General features: G+C 37.2%; 1 protein-coding gene and 1 long non-coding RNA gene across 2 annotated transcripts in view; both read left to right on the top strand.

Moving 5' to 3' along the window:
• The window catches only part of LOC147847018 (uncharacterized), a 919,394-nt gene that overhangs the window by 163,585 nt on the left and 736,827 nt on the right, over positions 1-18,982 (top strand). The gene's annotated exons all lie outside the window — the stretch shown is intronic.
• The window catches only part of usp34 (ubiquitin specific peptidase 34), a 92,743-nt gene that overhangs the window by 28,909 nt on the left and 44,852 nt on the right, over positions 1-18,982 (top strand). Inside the window, exons 11-25 of the mRNA XM_087237789.1 lie at positions 563-688; positions 845-974; positions 3,038-3,168; positions 3,387-4,150; positions 6,140-6,354; positions 8,052-8,170; positions 8,256-8,383; positions 10,268-10,357; positions 10,730-10,825; positions 11,601-11,683; positions 13,614-13,768; positions 16,933-17,046; positions 17,139-17,238; positions 17,486-17,645; positions 17,996-18,122. Of these exons, the coding sequence (XP_087093915.1) occupies positions 563-688; positions 845-974; positions 3,038-3,168; positions 3,387-4,150; positions 6,140-6,354; positions 8,052-8,170; positions 8,256-8,383; positions 10,268-10,357; positions 10,730-10,825; positions 11,601-11,683; positions 13,614-13,768; positions 16,933-17,046; positions 17,139-17,238; positions 17,486-17,645; positions 17,996-18,122 (2,538 nt within the window). The remainder of the gene's footprint in view (positions 1-562; positions 689-844; positions 975-3,037; positions 3,169-3,386; positions 4,151-6,139; positions 6,355-8,051; positions 8,171-8,255; positions 8,384-10,267; positions 10,358-10,729; positions 10,826-11,600; positions 11,684-13,613; positions 13,769-16,932; positions 17,047-17,138; positions 17,239-17,485; positions 17,646-17,995; positions 18,123-18,982) is intronic.

The following is an 18,982-nucleotide window of genomic DNA, read 5'->3' as shown; positions in this document are numbered from 1 at the left end:
CACTCTTGCAGTTACACACATACACTACAGCCAATTTAGCTTGTTCAATTCACCTACAGCGCATTTCTTTAGACTTGTGGGTGAAACCAGTGCATCTGGTGGAAACCCACACCAACACGGGGAGAACATGCAAACTCCACACTGAAATGCCAACTGACCAGCGACCATCTTGCTGTGAGGCGATTGTACTACCCACTGCACCTTGTGGCGGAAGTCGTGCTCACTGCAGAGCCACTTGGGCAGAGCTGAGCTCCAGCAAGAGGGAGCTTGAGCTCTAGCTCCTCCTTCCTTGCACTTCTTCTGTGAGTGATGTCACTGGGGGTTGGGCTGGTTAGGTGTGGGTGTACGCATTAAAACAGCTTATAGGAGGAGGAGCGAGAGCTCAAGCTCCGCCCTGGTGGAGCTCAAGTACCTCTGCAGTAAGCAGTGTCTCACGTGGCGCCTCAAATATAAATATAAAATCCCTATAATATACAAAATGAATACCCCAATGTTGTGTGAAAAACTCTTTTTTTTATTTTTTTTTATGTAATTAATAATAATATTGTGTGTTTGTGTTTAGCTGAAACACTGCAGCCGCTACATCCACGATCTGTTCCCCTCACTCATCAAAAACCTGGACCCTGTTCCTCTGCGCCACGTGCTTAGTCTGGTGTCTGGATTGCACCCCAGCGCACACACTGAACAGGTAACACACATCCATGCACAATTACACAACAAGACACAATTACACCCAGCCAGTTTATTCACATGCAAAACTGCGATGCAATGATCAGAAACACTTGATGAAATGCAACTGTATTTATCACAAGGTTGTGATTGAGTTGTATTTGTGTGTGTGTAGACGCTGTATTTAGCCTCCATGTTGATCAAGGCCTTGTGGAATAATGCACTGGCAGCTAAAACCCAGCTGTCCAAACAGAGCTCCTTCGCCTCGCTGCTCAACACCAACATTCCCATGGGCAACAAGAAAGGTGGGTTCAGAGTTTGATCTGTCGAATTACAGTTGGAGTAAAAGCTGATTTATACGTGTGCGTTGAGCGCATGCGCTTAGTCCAGCGCAGCCTTCCTACAGTCGCAGACCCTTCGTCGTGGCTGAGTGGATATTGTGTTTATAATGGATATTCATGTTCTATATACACTACCCGACAAAAGTTTTGTCGTCGATCTTCGTTGTAAGAGCAACAAGTAATAATTTGACTTCTAGTTGATCAGTTGGAAAAGTGGCAGAAGATCGATTTTTCCGATGAATCATCTGTTAAACTGCAACACAATCATCACAAATACTGCAGAAGATCTAGTGGAACCCGCATGGAGCCAAGATTCTCACAGAATTCAGTCAAGTTTGGTGAAGGAAACTTGTAAGTAAGTATTGGGGTGTGCGAGAGATCTGCAGAGTGGATGACAACATCAACAGCCTGAGGTATCAAGACATTTGAGCTGCCCTTTTGATTACAAACCAAAGGAGAGGGCAAATTCTCCAGCAGGATAGCGCTGCTCCTCATACTTCAGCCTCCAAATCAAAGCTCCTGAAAGCAAAGAATGTCAAGGTGCTTCAGGATTGGCCAGCCCAGTCACCAGATAAGAACATTATTGGGCATGTCTGGGGTAAGATGGAAGGAGGAGGCATTGAAGATGAATCCAAAGAATCTTGATGAACTCTGGGAGTCCTGCAAGAACGCTTTCTTCGCCTCTAGATGAGTTTATTAATCAGTGATTCGAGTCATTGCAGAGATGTATGGATGCAGTCCTCCAAGCTCATGATGGAGTCAGACACAATATTCATTCTGTCTCCACTGCAGCAGGACTTTATATTCTGTACTGGACATTATTTCTGTTGAGTGACAAGACTTTTGTCTAAGCAAAGTCAGACTTTACTGTAGTAATGAAATAATTAAAAATTAAGGCTTGATATTATTTTATTTTGGTAAAATAAGTGTAATCTAAAGGCCTTTACCTTTCATATAAGCCACTCCTGATATCAAATAATCAACTAGATCAATTTATATAATATATAATCAAGTTATTATTTGCTGTTCCTAAAACTTGGATAAGCGACAAGACTTTTGTCAGGTAGTGTATATGTTTGTCTTTATTTTATTTTATTTTATTTTATTTATTTATTTATTTTTATTTTTTTTTGAGTGTAGTACAAATACCTATTAATGTCAACTTAGGAAAATATGCATAAAGACCTTAAGCTGTGCCCTCTTTTAAAGGTTTTGTTTCTCTCTTTATTATTCACTCTGGTTTACTTGGTTGTTATTCTGAAAAGCATATAAAAATTGCAGTGTAAAGACCATTAAAATGTTTTTTAATTAATTAAATTTTAAGGTATTTCAATCTAAATTTGTGTTTAATTTGGTTCAGATTATCTTTTGTATTTTGTCTTAGTCAGATGATCATTGCAGTTTTGTTAAAATGTTTTAATTGATTATTGTTTTTTAAATTAGCCAATATGATTCAGATAAGCGTCTTTAATTTTCAGTTCAAATATTTTATTTGCTTTTTTATTTTGCCACAATAAGTCTGATGAACATTTCAGGATAAAGAGTTTCTGTTTTAAAATATATATATTACAAATTTGAGCAAATGTTTAGTTGAATTGTCCTTGCATAAAGTTTGTTAAACTATTGATTTTAGTTTTTTTCTTGATTACTGATAACATCTGTCGGTTGACATGTTTTTATGTTTTTATCTATTTCCTTATTTTTTGTTATTGTTGTTAAATAAAACTATGTAAATGGTAAAATACAAAAATATATATTTAAAAACATTTTTATTTATTTATTTCATTCATTTAGTTTAAAGGTCATTTATATTTTATTTTTATTTTCTACTGATAACATTTGTCTGTTGAAACCTTTAAATGTTTTTGTTTATTTGCTTATTTTTGGTTAATTTTTGTTTAAAAAAAAGTTTCGAAATATTTCAAAACATTTTAATATTATGTTGCTTTTTTTTTTTTTTTTTTTTTTTTTTTTTGCTATTATATATGAGCAGAGTTTAAAGGTCAATCATATATTATTTTCCCCAGGATCTCCCGCAGGAAGCCCTGAGAGCAGTGACAACAGCGACACGCATCACAGTGGAGGAAGTGACATGGAGATGGACGAGCCAATCATGAGCAGCGGGAAACGAGGCCAGCAGAGGCTATCAGATACTGAGGTAACACAAACACATCAAATAAATCACACAATCAAGTGTCGGTTCGCTTTAGTAGCTAGTTTCCCATCCAAATTAGATTTATGCACAAAATTGGAATATAGCGTAAAGAATATGCGATTGTTTTCATCCAGTAGGAGTCAAAGAGAACAAAATCATCACTGCCAGACGTACTCAGTGAATGTAAACGCATCTAATTTCTCAGTCTCTGTCCTCCACAGGAGTCTCTGCAGGGCAGTTCAGACGAGACGGCGAACAGTGGAGAAGAAGGCAGCAGCAGCGGCCGCAGCGAGGCCTCCAGTAACGAAGCAGGATCCAGCAGAGCCAGCCAATCCGCAGGCAGCCCGGGCAGCGAGCTCCACTCCGACGACATGGCCGACAGCGAAGCCCTGAAGGAGGAGGAAGAGGAGGAGGAAGAAGAGGAAGACGACGATGAAGATGACGAAGATGATGACGAGGACGACGAGGACGACAGACCTGTTTTGGCTTCCGAAGGCAGCCCTCAGAAAGACCCCCGAGAGCCGTCCACGTCAGAAATGCGCAAACGAAAAGCCGGGGAAGCGCTTGAGGATGTTCAGTGTCCTCCAGAGCGTCCTGGGATGTCATCCGGCATTCCTGGATCAATTTCCTCCGCTCCTATACTTTCCAAAACCAAATCCATCCCATTCACCCCAGAGGCGGCCGCCGCATTGGTTGCCTCATCTTCCTCCTCGCTCAGGATCCTGGACCCGTGCTCCTCTTCTGTGTGCCTGGAGGGAACGTCAGGAGATCAGACCGATCCCTCTCAATCCCAGAATCCCCAGCAAACACAGCCGGAGATGGGGGCTGTTTCCCAGGAGTCCGCCTGCATGCCCCGACCCGCCGACTTCCTGACGGAGGCCATGGGGAATGAGCTGTTCAACTGCAGGCGTTTCATCAGTCCGCAGCACCACCATCACCACCACCACCATCATCACCATCATCATCATCACCACCATCACGACGGGTGAGGCTGCCGTTCATATGTGCTGTTTATGTCACCTTTTTATGGCTTTTATTTCTTTAGATCAGTGCTCCCCAACCTTTTTATCACCGCGGACCGGTCAACGGTTGTCAATTTTACAACAGACCGGCGTGGGCTTCACGTGAACACAGCTACTGCGCTCGTGCATCCAGGTTAATCATGAACAACTCAGTGCGCATGCGCTAGTTGCACTATCGCAGTCTGATTATGCTTCAATCAAGGTTTATATGCATCAAATGCAAAACATCTGTGCCAAACATTTCAACTGACAAATATATTAACAATAATACAACCGTACAGCCGAATTAAATGTATGCATTGGCATTTTACAGCCCTAATGAGTATGATCAGGGCTTTATATTAACACCCGCCAAATGCGGGTAGATTTCAGCTTTGGTGGGTTAGACAGACACCTCCACTAGCCACTTTGGCTGGTTGAAAATAATTTTAAATTGTAGTTTTCCTAAAAGCAGGGTTCGACAATATAAGGACGGCCCAATATGTGTACAAGTGTGATCTTAGAATCGAGAAGTACAAGAAGAAGAAATCGAGAAGTGTTCACGCGAGCAGAAGAAAGCAAGTGAATACCGAATGAGAGGATGACGATCACTTGCGCTAACAGCTGATTTGATGCGCGCGACCTCTTTAAACGCGTGCGCGCGGCTGCTTAACGCGTGCACGCTCCCGAATCGTGAAGCAACCGTGTCTGGAACAGGTTCTGGAAACGCAACTGTCATCGGTTCTCTTTCAAATAAACTAGACAAAAAGTGATGAACATGCAAAAAGAATCGAATCAAGATCGCAATCTTTTTTCGATTATTGTGCTGGTCTACTTTGAATGTTTTATGTTTTGTTACAGACACACAGTGTCATCCTGCTACTGTTTTGCAGTATTTGAAATGTCCCAAACACTATTTTAACTGTCCTAAATAGGGAAAAATGTTGTTTTTACTCTCTGATAGTCAAAACATGTTCAAAAAATGTATATGTTATATATGCTTTTAAAAACAGTCAGAAAAAAGTGTTCTATTTAAATTCGGACCATGAGTCCACATATATGGACATCATTTTTCTCTAAAAGTACATCATATCAAAAGAAGATACTTAGATTTTATTCTTATCAGATTCCAATAAGTCCAAATATCGAAGAGAAAATAAAAATGCATGTAAAGAACACCTTGGGCCTGAAGAGGTTAATATTGTTAATTTTTTTAGCATAAAAGAAACATCAATAGTTTAGATTTAATGTTGGCTATTGGTAAAAATATACCCGTACAACATAAGACTGATTTTGTGGTCCAGGGGCACAGATGAGGAGAGATTTTTCATTTTTTAATGAACTGTCTCTTTAATCTTTTTCTGATTTTCTTTTTAAAACAGAAATCGGTGAAATGATCCAGATATTGTGTGATTATTAGCATTAGGTGTGTAATTACGTAACGTCATGTTGAAAACAAGAGTCAAATCTAGGGATGCACCGATCAGGATGTTTGCCGATTGCTCGTCATGGTGATCAACCGATATCGAGTACCGACTCTAATGCTTCGTGCTTTATAATGCATACATCACATTTTCCCTCTAAGTATGAACCTTAAGAGAAGATCTCGCCTTAACTTAGAGAATAAATTAAGGATGTTGCATATAGTATAATATATAATTCGTCTCTTGTAACCATTAATGTGTGAAAACATGTCATGGCCAGAAACAGTTGGAGCATCCCTAGTCAAAACCCTTATGGCTCGTGTAGGAAAAATCCAGCATTTCTCAAATAAGCAAAATGCAAATCTCAAAATTCACGATTAAGATTAGTGATCCACATTATATTGCAGCCATATTAACATTATGCAGCCTATATAGCTGCAATATATCAAATATCATTCACTAACTGTGTATTTTGAGGTTGTGTATTCCAAGAGTGTGTTTTAAAAAGTAGCTTGAACCTACCTGAAGTTGTTGTCTCTGTGTCTGCAGTCATATGGTAGAGGACATGCTGAGCGCCGATGACGTGAGCTGCAGCAGTTCCCAAGTCAGTGCCAAATCAGAGAAGAACATGGCAGATTTTGATGGAGAGGAGTCCGGCTGTGAAGAAGAGCTCGTCCAGATCAACTCTCACGCTGAGCTCAGCTCACACCTGCAGCAGCACCTGCCCAACCTGGCCTCCATATACCACGAACACCTGGTGCAAGGTGCGCACATGCTTACACTGCCTACTAGGGATGCGTTCCAGTCCAGTTATTTTACAAACTTCCCTCTGTCTCATTCACTCAGATGTACATCATTGATTAAGTGTCCACTCTTGGTGGAGCATCTAATGGGACTAGCAATTGGGGGAACCACACTGCTGTGATGACACAATCACATTGCAAATCACAATTTATTAACAAGCCAATAAAGGGAACGAAAGTTCTGACCTTTTGTTAGTTTCTTTCTTCTGTTAAACACAAAAGAAGACATTTTGAAGAATGCTGGAAACCTGTAACCATTGACTCCCATAGTATTCTTGTTCCTACTATGGAAGTCAATGGTTACAGATTTTCAGCATTCTTCAAAATATCTTCTTTTGTGTTTTACAGAAGAAAGAAACTCACTGGTTGAGTAAATGTTCATTTTTGCAAGAACTATCCCTTTAACACAGACTATAGCCCCTTTCACACATACAGACCTTTCCGGAAAATTACCGGCAATTTTCCGGAAAGGTTGTATGTGTGAACAGGCCCTTTTTGAAAATACCGGTAAATTCTTTCTGGCTATTTTCCGGAAAGAGAAGTTGTAACATTACCGGTAATTTGCCGGAATGCTGCGCTGTGTGAATGCAGAAGAAAGATTGCCGAAAAGAGCGCGTCCACGTCTAGAACGTTCTCACGTGAGACGTCTGCTTTAGCCAATCACAACAGTCAGACGCATTCACGTGCGCGCGGTTTATGAGAATAAAAGCCTTTGAATATTTTTCCAGACACATTTAGCTGCTAGATGTTAGTCAGATAACGTTTTTATGTTCCTTCTTAATGCTAACTGTGTAAATAATTATTGATAAAATGTTTATGATAATCCGTTGTTTGTTTACCTTCAAGCTTTGCGTGTGCCTGGAGCGCCCATAGCGCGAGCACACACACATATCATGAACATCTCGACATGCGAAAGTGTTCCTTTATATGTTTTCATTGGAGTTGTACTCAACACTGATCCATCCAAACAGTTTGTAATGTAGTCAAATGTTTACAAACACAAGCGCAGCCGTTTAGAGGTCATTTCTGGTTAATGATGTCAGAATTTACCCGCATTTTGCGATGGATGTGTGAATGCTCTTTTCCAGAAAAATTCCGTAACATCCTCGCCTGTGTGAACAGCGCTTTTTTGGATTTACCGGTAAAGTCGTTTCGGAAATTTTCCGGATATTTACCGGTATCACTGTGTGAAAGGGGCTATTAGCTGACAGTAAGTTTAGGTATTGGGTCGATTTTGAGATGTAGAGTAATATTATACTTTATAATTATGGTTAATATATTAATAATAGGCAGGTAATAAGCAACTCGATGAGACCTTATTTACTCACTCTTGACTTGTTTCAAACCTGTAAGATGATTCTGTTCAAGACAAAAAAAGATATTTTGAAGAATGTTGGAAACATGTAACTGTTAACATCCATAGTATGAAAACAAACTATTGAATTCAATGGTCAGCTTTTTAATATATCACTTTTTTTTTTTTTTGTTCAGCCGACCATTACAACTCAAACAAGTTAAATCCAAGTAAATAATAATGACAGAATGTTCATTATTGGGTGAACTGTCTCTTTGAGTAGAAACTAGTCAGTCTGGTTAAACCTTTACATGATTATACAGAAGCAATTTGAAATAAAAGCCACATGATGTTTTTGCTCCAGGTCCGGCTGTGCACAAACATCAGTACTCCTCCTCCCATGCGGTGACTGACATCAACCTGGACAACGTCTGTAAGAAAGGAAACACTCTTCTGTGGGACCTGGTGCAGGATGACAACGCGGTACATTTACCTCTCTGTAATCCAAACCCCTGTAAGTGTTAACGGTTCGACTGGGTGGTTGTGACTCTTGTGTTGTGTTCATTAGATCCACCTATCAGAAGGCCTGATCAACGAGGCGGAGAAGCTGCTGTGTTCTCTGGTGTGCTGGTTCACAGACCGTCAGATCCGCATGCGCTTTATCGAGGGCTGTCTGGAGAACTTGGCCAACCACAGGTCAGACCATACAATGCAATAAACCACAATACAATACAATAAAACCCAATACAATACAATACAATACAATAAAACCCAATACATTACACTACAATAAAACCCAATACATTACACTACAATAAAACCCAATACATTACACTACAATAAAACCCAATACATTACACTACAATAAAACCCAATACATTACACTACAATAAAACCCAATACATTACACTACAATAAAACCCAATACATTACACTACAATAAACCACAATACAATACACAGGAGCGTACTTAATGATTTGGGAGCCCTAACCAAGACCGGGTATGGGGAGCTAACATTAAAACTCAAAACACTCTCTGTCTCTATAGATATTTTTTTTCTCTGTAGATTCAGTTTTTTTTTTGTAAACGAGCTGCATGTAAAAATATATTTTAAATTCACAAATAAAAACAAGTTCACAAACTATGTACAGTTAATTAACCATATTTGTGATCAGATTTTAATATTTACATTTGCAGTATGGAAGGAATGTTCCATTATACTGTTTATGGAGGCCCCCGGTTTTGAAAAGACAGATTATTAAAATTATAGACAGATTTTACAACATATGATAGAAAATATGTAAAAGAGTTATATGAGTAATATAGGCTTGTTGGCATTGGTTGGGGCCCCCTAATTTCCCAGGGCCCTAAGCGGCTGCTTATCTCCCTTATTTTTTAAGTCCGCCTCTGACAATACAATACAATAAATCACAATATTCATAGAGAAAAGAGGGCTCTGGCAACTGTCACTCATAGCGGTTGCTTTGCTTACTACTAATGTTTTTGTGGGAAGTGCATTTATTTTGAACTGTGATCAAAACTGACTGGAACTATTTTGGAAAAAAATCTTTACGTCACAAGAAAAAATTTGTCATCCACTTATACCACGTCATCTCCCTAATTTATTGAAACCGACAGTCATTAATATCTACTTGTCTTATCTTCTTTCCTACTAGTCTTTAAATAGCAATGAAAAATGTAATAATTCAAAACATCAGAAATATAGACAAGAATTTTGGGCGTGTTTAAACAAAACACATTTATTATACAGTTATATTTCTTTAAAATAAGAGTTTGGTCACCGAACATCAAAAATAAAAAGACGGTTCATTAAATTTCAATGGAGTAATTGCAAAAACGTGCACAACATTTTAAAATAAATTTGATATTTTTATGTTTCTCTTTTTTTTGTTTATTAAGTTTTAATTAATATTTTTTCCTAACTTATTAATTTAAGTGTGTTAATTTTTGGACTTAATTTTTTTCTGTTCAGGGTGTTCGCTGGGTATTAAAATGTCTTAAATCTCAAAATCAAAATATTAGGTCTTAAAAAGTCTTAAATTTACTGAAATATTGTGTTGTAGGTCTAAAATCTTTTTTAACTTACCTTAATTTTCCTTTGACAAAAGGAAATAATCTTAATTTTTTAACGCAGTTTTTCTCTCGTAAAGACATATTATGCAGTCTCTGTCGCCATCTTGTGGCTGAACATCAACAGTCTTTGCTCTGGTCAATGACAAAATCTCAGAAATTATTAATATTTAAAATGGGCATTATCCCTATAAATAAACTGCATAGGTACAATCTAAACAACATCATTCTTGACTAAAAAGCCTCAAAAGTGCATTGTGTTGTCCATCAGCTGCAATATTTGTCTATTTGTGGGTGGAGTAATACACATGGGTAAAGAGGCTGTATCAGTGCTGATAGAATATTGCACGGCTATCAGCCAATCAGATTCAAGAACCAGACAGTTAAACATCACATGAGAAATATTTGAAAATGATTTCAAATTGAACGGCTAATAATCCAGTCTTTGATTGTATTTGATTGTTTTGTTGCTGTTGTGTGTTCATCAGGTCAGTGGTGGTGTCTTTACGTTTGCTGCCAAAACTCTTCGGAACCTTCCAGCAGTTCGGCTCCAGCTACGACACTCATTGGATAACCATGTAAGAAACTCTGCCATTTCTTTAAAGGGACAGTTCACCCAGAAATGAAAACGGTCATCATTTACTCACACCCATGTGTTTCCAAACCAGTTTAAGTTTTTTCCTTCTGTTGAACACGAATGAGGATATTTTGAATGGGAGTCAATGGTTACAGGTTTCCAACATTCTTCAAAATATCATCTTTTGTGTTCAACAGAAGAAATGTGATATGGTTTGGAACAAGTTTAGAGTGAGTAAATGAAGAGTAAATGCTCATTTTGGTGTAACCTATTCCTTTAAATGGTGACACACCAAATATCTCAATAATTAGATGATGTATATTCAATTTTTGATTCTTAGATTTTTTTATATTTCCCCCCTTATGTGCTGCAGGTGGGCAGAAAAGGAGCTGCACATGATGAAGCTCTTCTTTGATGATCTGTTACACTATATTCAGGAAGTCCGAGAGCAGCGCCACAAGTTTGCTCTGTAAGTCTGTGTATTTACCATGAATGCAATATGTACTACATTTCTGTAATACTTTTCAGAAGTTGTAAATAAGGGGTATTAATATTATTTGTAATGTTTTTATCTTTTATATCACTAGATATCACTAGACAAGACTGCACTTATTTGATATAGAATTCTGTAAAAACAGTAATGTTGTTCCTGTTTTCCAATTTTATATGTTTTAAAATGTAATCCATTCCTATGATGCAAGGCTTCATTTTCAGCTGTCTTACATTACTTAAAGGGATAGTTGAAACAAAAATGAACCTTTCATCATCATTTACTCACATTCAAGCGGGTTCTTTCTTTATTTGAACCCAAAACAACATATATTAAAGAATGACATCCATAGTAGAAATACAGTAAAAGTCAACGGCTGTTTCCCCCCTCCAACATTCTACAAAATATCTTTATTTGTGTTCAACAGAAGAAAGATACTCAAATGAATGCAGGAGGATGAGTAAATGATGGCAGGATTGTAATTTTTGGCTGAATTATAACTTAAAATCAGATGTCTCTCCAGAGTTAATTATGATATGCTCATTTGCTGCTTAAGAAACATTTTTTTATTGTTATCAACGTTTAAGCTTTTTGTGGAAATTGTGCTCCAGTTCATAAGAATCGTGGTTTGTTCTGTAACATTATTACATCTTTACTGCCCCCGTTTATCAATTTAATGCATCCTCAATGAATGAATGGATGTTTGCCACCTTTGCATGCTCAGTGTTTAAATGTTTTGTAATGTGTGTTTCAGGTACAGTCACAGTGCGGAGGTGCAGGTGCGTCTGCAGTTCCTCACCTGTGTGTTCTCAACACTCGGCTCACCTGATCACTTCAGTGAGTGTCTCTTCATCTCAAGTCTCTCGCTTCACAATACATCACCGCATACACAGATAAAGGACCACATACGCGATTACTAATAAAATAGTTTGGTAACTTTATAATAACTACAAACTATGAATCATCTAAGTATTAGCAAATAGTGAATTTATTATTTGTTAGGCATTAACTATACATTAATAGATGTTAGTTAGCAGTTTACAAATACAGCTACAAATGGTGTAATCTTATAAGCACATTTATAATGTGCCTAATGCCAGCCAAGAGAAAAAGAGAGGGGAGGAAAAGTCACGCCAGCAGGTTAAAATGGGCCACAGTGAGAGAGAGAGAGAGAGAGAGAGTGAGAAACATTCTACACCAAACTACAGAGCATTTACCCACAATTCACTGAGTTAGACAATAAAACACAGCTTCAATATTTACTAGGGGGAAAAAATGAGTGTGTCCTTCTAGCGGCGCAATACATTAATGCCTGTCACAAAAAGAGAGAGCAGCCCAATAAAAACATCAGTGATTCGCCTACACACACACACACACACACACACACACTCTTAGATGATTATAAATGAATCATTGTAAATATACTGATTATTATTGTTTTTATTACTGTTTCATCCTAAAAATGTACAGTTTATTCTGATCTATTTTTGTATTGATTTGTATGAATAATTAGTGTGGGATAATAACATAATATATTGAATATTAATGTGATATATTGAATAATATGATGTATTGTTGATATTTTATTTAATTATTATATATAAATATATATATTTTTTTAATTATATATGTATGTTACTTTTTATGTAAACTTTATAACTGCTTTGGCAATACATTTGTAACAATTGTCATGCCAATAAAGCAATTATTGAATTGAATTGAGAGAGAGAAAGAAAGAAAGAAAGAAAGAAAGAAAGAGAAAGAAAGAAAGAAAGGAGTTCTTTCATTCCCCCAATCGCAGAGAAATAGGGGCTTCTGCAGTAAATGAAGGACTGTACAGAAATCACACACACGCAGTGAAATTGTGCACAGTTGGCGCCAGGAGTGTTGTAAATACCCGTGCTCACCTCCTTTGCAACAGAGCGCATATGAGGTAAATGACGTCAGTACATAATAACTGGCTATGATTATTAGTGAACCGATACTGAAGTGTCCGCGTCTGCATCGCGGTGCACTGAAAAAACAATTAATTTTGACACCCCTATTAATTTTATTTTAGATAAGACTGCAAAGGTTTATTTTTAATTTGATACAGTTTCATTTGTGTATCTTCAAATGAAGAGAAATGAATATAGTCATTTATTTTCGTTTTTCCTGTTTAGATTAAAACTGAGTCTTTAATTGTCATTTATAAGGGATTTATAAGGCATAAATAGTCTCCACTTTAGATTAGGTCACAAAAGTAGATGTAATTGACTTAATAAAGCATTTATTATCAAAGCCTAAAAGGGGCAGTTTTAAAGAGTTCATTCATTTTCTTTTCGGCTTAGTCTCTTTATTAATCCGGGGTTGCCACAGCGGAATGAACCGCCAACTTATCTAGCACATGTTTTACGCAGTGGATACCCTTCCAGCTGCAACCCAGCACTGGGAAATTTTCGAAGAGTTATAAAACATTATTTTTGGTGTATTTTGAGCTGAAACATCACATACACTCTCTAGCGACATTATTTTACATCTTGTAAAACCAGGCATAATAGGTCTACTTTAAACGTAAATGGCACTGATGTAAGCTGTATTTTGAATCTGCAGGGTATAAGGTGTTATAATTTACACAGTACAACTGATAGAAAGGTTTTTTTTATTCATTCTTTGAGTGTATTATTATACTTTTACTCTCTTTGCACTACATCTTTATTTCTCACACCGAGCGTTGCATGTGAGATTTGCTCTGTGTCGATATGAATCTGCTGTGTTTGTGTGTCAGGATTGAGTCTGGAGCAGGTGGACATCCTGTGGCATTGTCTAGTAGAGGACTCAGAGTGTTACGATGATGCCCTGCACTGGTTCCTCAACCAGGTCCGCAGTAAAGACCAGCACGCCATGGGCATGGAGACATACAAGCATCTCTTCCTGGAGAAGGTCTGCATATTGAATTGTATTGTTCAAGTTGACTACTATTTCTAGTGACTTCCATTATTATGACATTCTTTGATTGCAAAGCGATGTCACCAGGGCTTAACATTAACCTTTTTGATCACCAGCCACTGTGGCTAGTAGTTTTCCAACATTACTAGCCACTCAGCATTTTCACTAGCCACAATTTTATTGTTGGGAAAATATATTTTATACACATAAATATGACTTTGACATGCTAAAACTACTTGATTTAGCGTTTGCATTATCTCCACATGCCTCCTCATTCATTTCACTTTTTGTGTGTCGTTTATGAGCTTGCTCAATAATCATGACCAAATGGGTCAGGGTTTCATATATTACAATTAGTTTTCATAATTATCAGAGCCCAAAATGAAGGATTTACCTAATTTATCTCGGACCAAACCATACATAAACAGTTAATTATTTCTTAGCCACAAATTTTAAATGTGTGAAAACATGCAAAATATAGCTGAATGCTATACTTTTTATTTAACAAAACTTATGCACAGTCATATGTCCTGGCTAAAGGTCCCATATCACTAGTTAACACATAAATGGGGAGTTATTCTCCCATTAAAGCAATGTTATTGTAAAAAAATGATAATTAAACCATATTAATGCAAAAGAAAGCAGGTAAAAAACATACTGTGTGATCATGAAAGGATGATCACACACGCATGGTTAATGATAGACCCATGAATTCTCTTTTCAAAGAATGGTTAAACCGAAAGCAACTCAACTCTGGAACTCTTGAAAGCAGCAGGACTGTAGGTGCATGTTCATCCCTTTTTGTTCAGTCTATTTGAAAGAAAACCGATCGCATCAGTTGTGTTTCTAGACACAGTTGCTTCACAAAAGGAAACGGGAGCGCGCACGCGTTATAAACAGTCGCGCGCATCACCTCAGCTGTTAGCGCCAGTGATTATCCTCTCATTCGGTATTCACCTGCTTTGCTCGGGCGAAGTTGCGAACGCAATTATTTTTGTCAGTCGTGTTGCTTCTCGATCACCTGTGCATGCATATTGGACCATCCTTATTGTCGAACCCTGCTTTTAAGAATTATTATCTAGGAAAATTATTTTCAACCAGCCAAAGTGGCTAGTAGTAGTGTCTGTCTTACCCGCCACCGCCGAAATCTAACCTTATTTAGCGGATGTTAATGTAAAGCCCTGCATGACACCATTATAATCATGCATGTTTGATTGTGGGGTTTTCTTCTGCTAAGATAAAATTTGTCATTTGTACTGACTATTCTTTTGAAAGCGTTTTCCTAAAATGTGTCAAAATATTTATTATTTTAGTAAACAGCGGGGAAAATAAGTATTGAACACGTCACCTTTTTACTCCGAAAATGTATTTCTAAAGCTGCCGTTGACTTGAAATTTTCCCTGGATGTTGGTAACCAAAGAAATCCATGCAAAGAAAACAAATCTAATTAGTTTACAAATAAAGTTGTGTGCAATAAAATAAAATGACACAGTGGAAAAGGTATTGAAGAGATGAAGAAAGGGAAGTAGGAAGGTGGACAGTCAGTACAAGACCAGGCAGCAGCTGAAATCTCTCAGTAGTTCTTCAGCAGCCCTCTTTAGAAATATTATTCCCAGGAAAAACATGCTTAAAACTTATATTCTCCACTATATATTATCATCAAAAATCATTGCATTTACTGAAACACAGAGAAGTTGTGGCCAAATTAAGCCTCAAAATCCCTCCAGTGTGGTTGAAAAATCCCCAACAGCACACAAGGGTTAAACATCATGCATTGTCAGACAGCTTGATTGTGAACATCATTTTCTTTATGTGTGTGGATGACCAAGCTTTTATTGAATTCTATTTATTTATTTAATTTTTATTTTAATTGATCATGTTATTATATGTAATGTTATTACCCTCATTTTTGGTGTTTTTTGTTTGTCTTGATTTGGTTTGGATTTGTTGTACTTTTTGTAGATTCTTATGAATTAATTTATATCTAGTTAGACGTCTGGGTCTCTAGCATAGATAGATAACAGGTCATGAGCACTCACTAGCAATGTTTCCATCCACCTGTTTGTATGTGAATTTTAGAATATTGATTCAATTAAATGCAAAGATGCACATAAATTGTGATTTAAAAAAAAAAGTATGCACACAACTGAGTAGGATAAACATTTTAAGTTTAAAAAAAATAATTTAAAAAATAGTTTTAACAGATCATGTAGTTATAAAAATGTGTGTGAGACAGTATTAATGGATAAACCAGGGTTTGGAGCACATTCCATTCTACACATTTATCACATTCTAAAATCCCTCAGCCAAAGTCTGTCATCACAGTGGTTCAGTATTATTATTATATTATTATTACCTTCAGATCTGTCTTGAGCATCTGCAATCACAAAGACCGCCTCGAAGCTCAAAAAACTACCAAGCAGTCAATGTGTTTTTTCGAGGCGCAGCTCGTTTATTATATCAGAAAAAAGGTCCACAGTGGCTTTTCCTACCTCACAAAACTACAATTTTCTGTCTGATATTTGGCACCAGTTTATCAAGGAGGGACGATTTTGGGTCCCACTTTATATTAAGTGGCCTTAACTAATATGAACTTAAACAGGAATTAATAGTTTGTTACAATGGACTTATTGTGTAAATACATGTGTTTACTGTGTACTTATGCTTGATTAAATAGATGTGTGTAATTACATCTGTAAATAACTTTTGTAATTACATTTGTAAATACACTGTTGACCATCCCTTACACCTTAACCCACCCTTAAACCTACCCATACCACCAAACCTGTCCATAACCCAACCTCTATCCCAAGTCAAAAGCACCACAAGTGTTCTCAAATACATTATAAACACAGTAAGTACATTGTTTATATTTTTTGATGTAAGTACATAGTAGTTAAGGACACTTAATATAAAGATTTTGTTATCTTTGACTCATCGGATGTAAACTCTGGCTTGTTTTACTCGATACTTCAGTTTTTTTATTTAGCATTTTTGGATGGAAACATTGCTACTGGCATGCTTAGCTACAAGCACTGGAGTATATTTTATGATGATAGCCTGTTATTCTTCTACCTGTACGTATTTCAGCCTAACAAAATAAATAAACGGGAAATAAAGTACAGCGTGAATTTTAAATCACTCTTTGTCTCCGTCAGATGCCTCAGCTGAAGCCGGAGACCATCAGTATGACGGGACTCAACTTGTTCCAGCATCTGTGTAATCTGGCCCGTCTGGCCACCAGCGCCTACGACAGCAGCTCCAACTGCGAGGTTTGCTTCGTCATGGCTTTACTTCTGTCTGCTCAGTGTCAGTCTGCTCTTTCTGACTGTTTTCTGTCTCTCTCATCTGTGTGTGTGTGTAGTTGTGTGGTATGGATCAGCTGTGGGGAATCGCGCTGAGGGCTCAGTCTGCAGATATCAGCCGTGCCGCCATCCAGTATATCAACTCCTATTACATCAGCGGTCAGTACACACTTATTGTGGATGTTGTGCTTTTTAAATTAGCCTCGTTTGAACACTTACAGTGGTATAATCTCTCAGTTTGTGAGTTTAAATGGATAAAATTAGTGAATGGATGGATAGACAGACAGATAGACATGCATTCATTCTATCCCAGTGGAGTTTATGATAGAATATAAACAGTGTGTGTGTGTGTGTGTGTGTGTGTGTGTGTAATGCAGTGTATTTACTAATGTGTGTGTGAGCGCAGGTAAAACGGGCCTTGAGAAGGAGCAGGAGTTCATCAGTAAGTGTATGGAGAGCTTGATGATGGCGTCTGCTAACCTGGAGAAAGACGCTCACTCCAGCCTGACCATCATCGAGAGAGGCCTGCTGCTGCTCAAAACACACCTGGAGGCCTTCAGACGCAGGTACACACACCGCGACACAATCAAAGCAGAAATAGACATGTGCACATTGAATAATCCTGCCTGTGCCATTTACATGTTTAAGAAACACTCTGTCTGCAATCTCTTGTACGTGTGTGTTCATTTGGTTGTGTGGTTTCTGAGGACACACATTTGTAATGTCATCTAGATATTACACTGTTAAAGTAGTTTATGAGGAGTTTAAAGCATAATTTTCACATTTAAAGTTTGCCACTGGTTTCCTGTGAGGGTTGGGTTTAGGGGTAGGTTAAAGCCATAAGATAAGCATAGGTTATTTGTATCATGACTATAGAGAGTTCTCCTAAATGACAGAAACTTGTGTGTGTATTCAGGTTTGCGTATCACCTGCGGCAGTGGCAGATCGAGGGGACGGGCATTAGCAGTCATCTGAAAGCTCTCAGTGATAAGCAGTCTTTGCCGCTCAGAATTGTGTGCCAGCCTGCAGGACTCCCGGACAAGGTACATCTATTGTTTTGTTCATCGCTAGTAGGTGTAGTGCATGTTGTTTTTGAGTAAAAATATATACTTTTGACTTTTATTATCAAACATTTTAGTTTTTTTAGAGAGTTGGTTAATAAAAGATTAATTTGCAATCCTCAAAAAAAGTGTCAGAATTGTTAATAAATGTCAAAATTGTAAATACTAGACTTTGGAAAAAAAAGTGCAAATTGTGAGATTTGTCTCGAATTTTGAGAGAAAACGTGTAAATTGTGAGATTTTAGTCTTAAATTTTAAGAGAAAGTGTAAATTGTGAGATTTTAGTCTCGAATTTTGAGAGAAAAAGTGTAAATTGTGAGATTTTAGTCTCGAATTTTGAGAGAAAGACTAAATTGTGAGATTTTAGTCTCGAATTTTAAGAGGAAAAAGTCTAAATTGTGAGATTTTAGTCTCGAATTTTAAGAGGAAAAAGTCTAAATTGTGAGATTTTAGTCTCGAATTTTGAGAAAAAGTCTAAATTGTGAGATTTTAGTCTCGAGTTTTAAGAGGAAAAAGTCTAAATTGTGAGATTTTAGTCTCGAATTTTGGGAAAAAGTCTAAATTGTGAGGATTTTAGTCTTGAATTTTAACAGAAAAAGGCTGAATTATGAGATTTTAGTCTCGAATTTTAAGAGGAAAAATTCTAAATTGTGAGATTTTAGTCTCGAATTTTAAGAGGAAAAAGTCTAAATTGTGAGATTTTAGTCTCGAATTTTAAGAGGAAAATGCTAAATTATGAGATTTTAGTCTCGAATTTTAAGAGGAAAAGTCTAAATTGTGAGATTTTAGTCTCAAATTGAGAGAGAACGTCTAAATTGTGAGATTTAAATCTCGAATTTTGT

The sequence above is a fragment of the Danio rerio genome, chromosome 1 (assembly GCF_052040795.2).
Source record: "Danio rerio strain M-AB ecotype USA chromosome 1, GRCz13ab, whole genome shotgun sequence".
NCBI lineage: Eukaryota > Metazoa > Chordata > Actinopteri > Cypriniformes > Danionidae > Danio > Danio rerio.
This window is presented reverse-complemented; position numbering and strand designations above follow the sequence as displayed.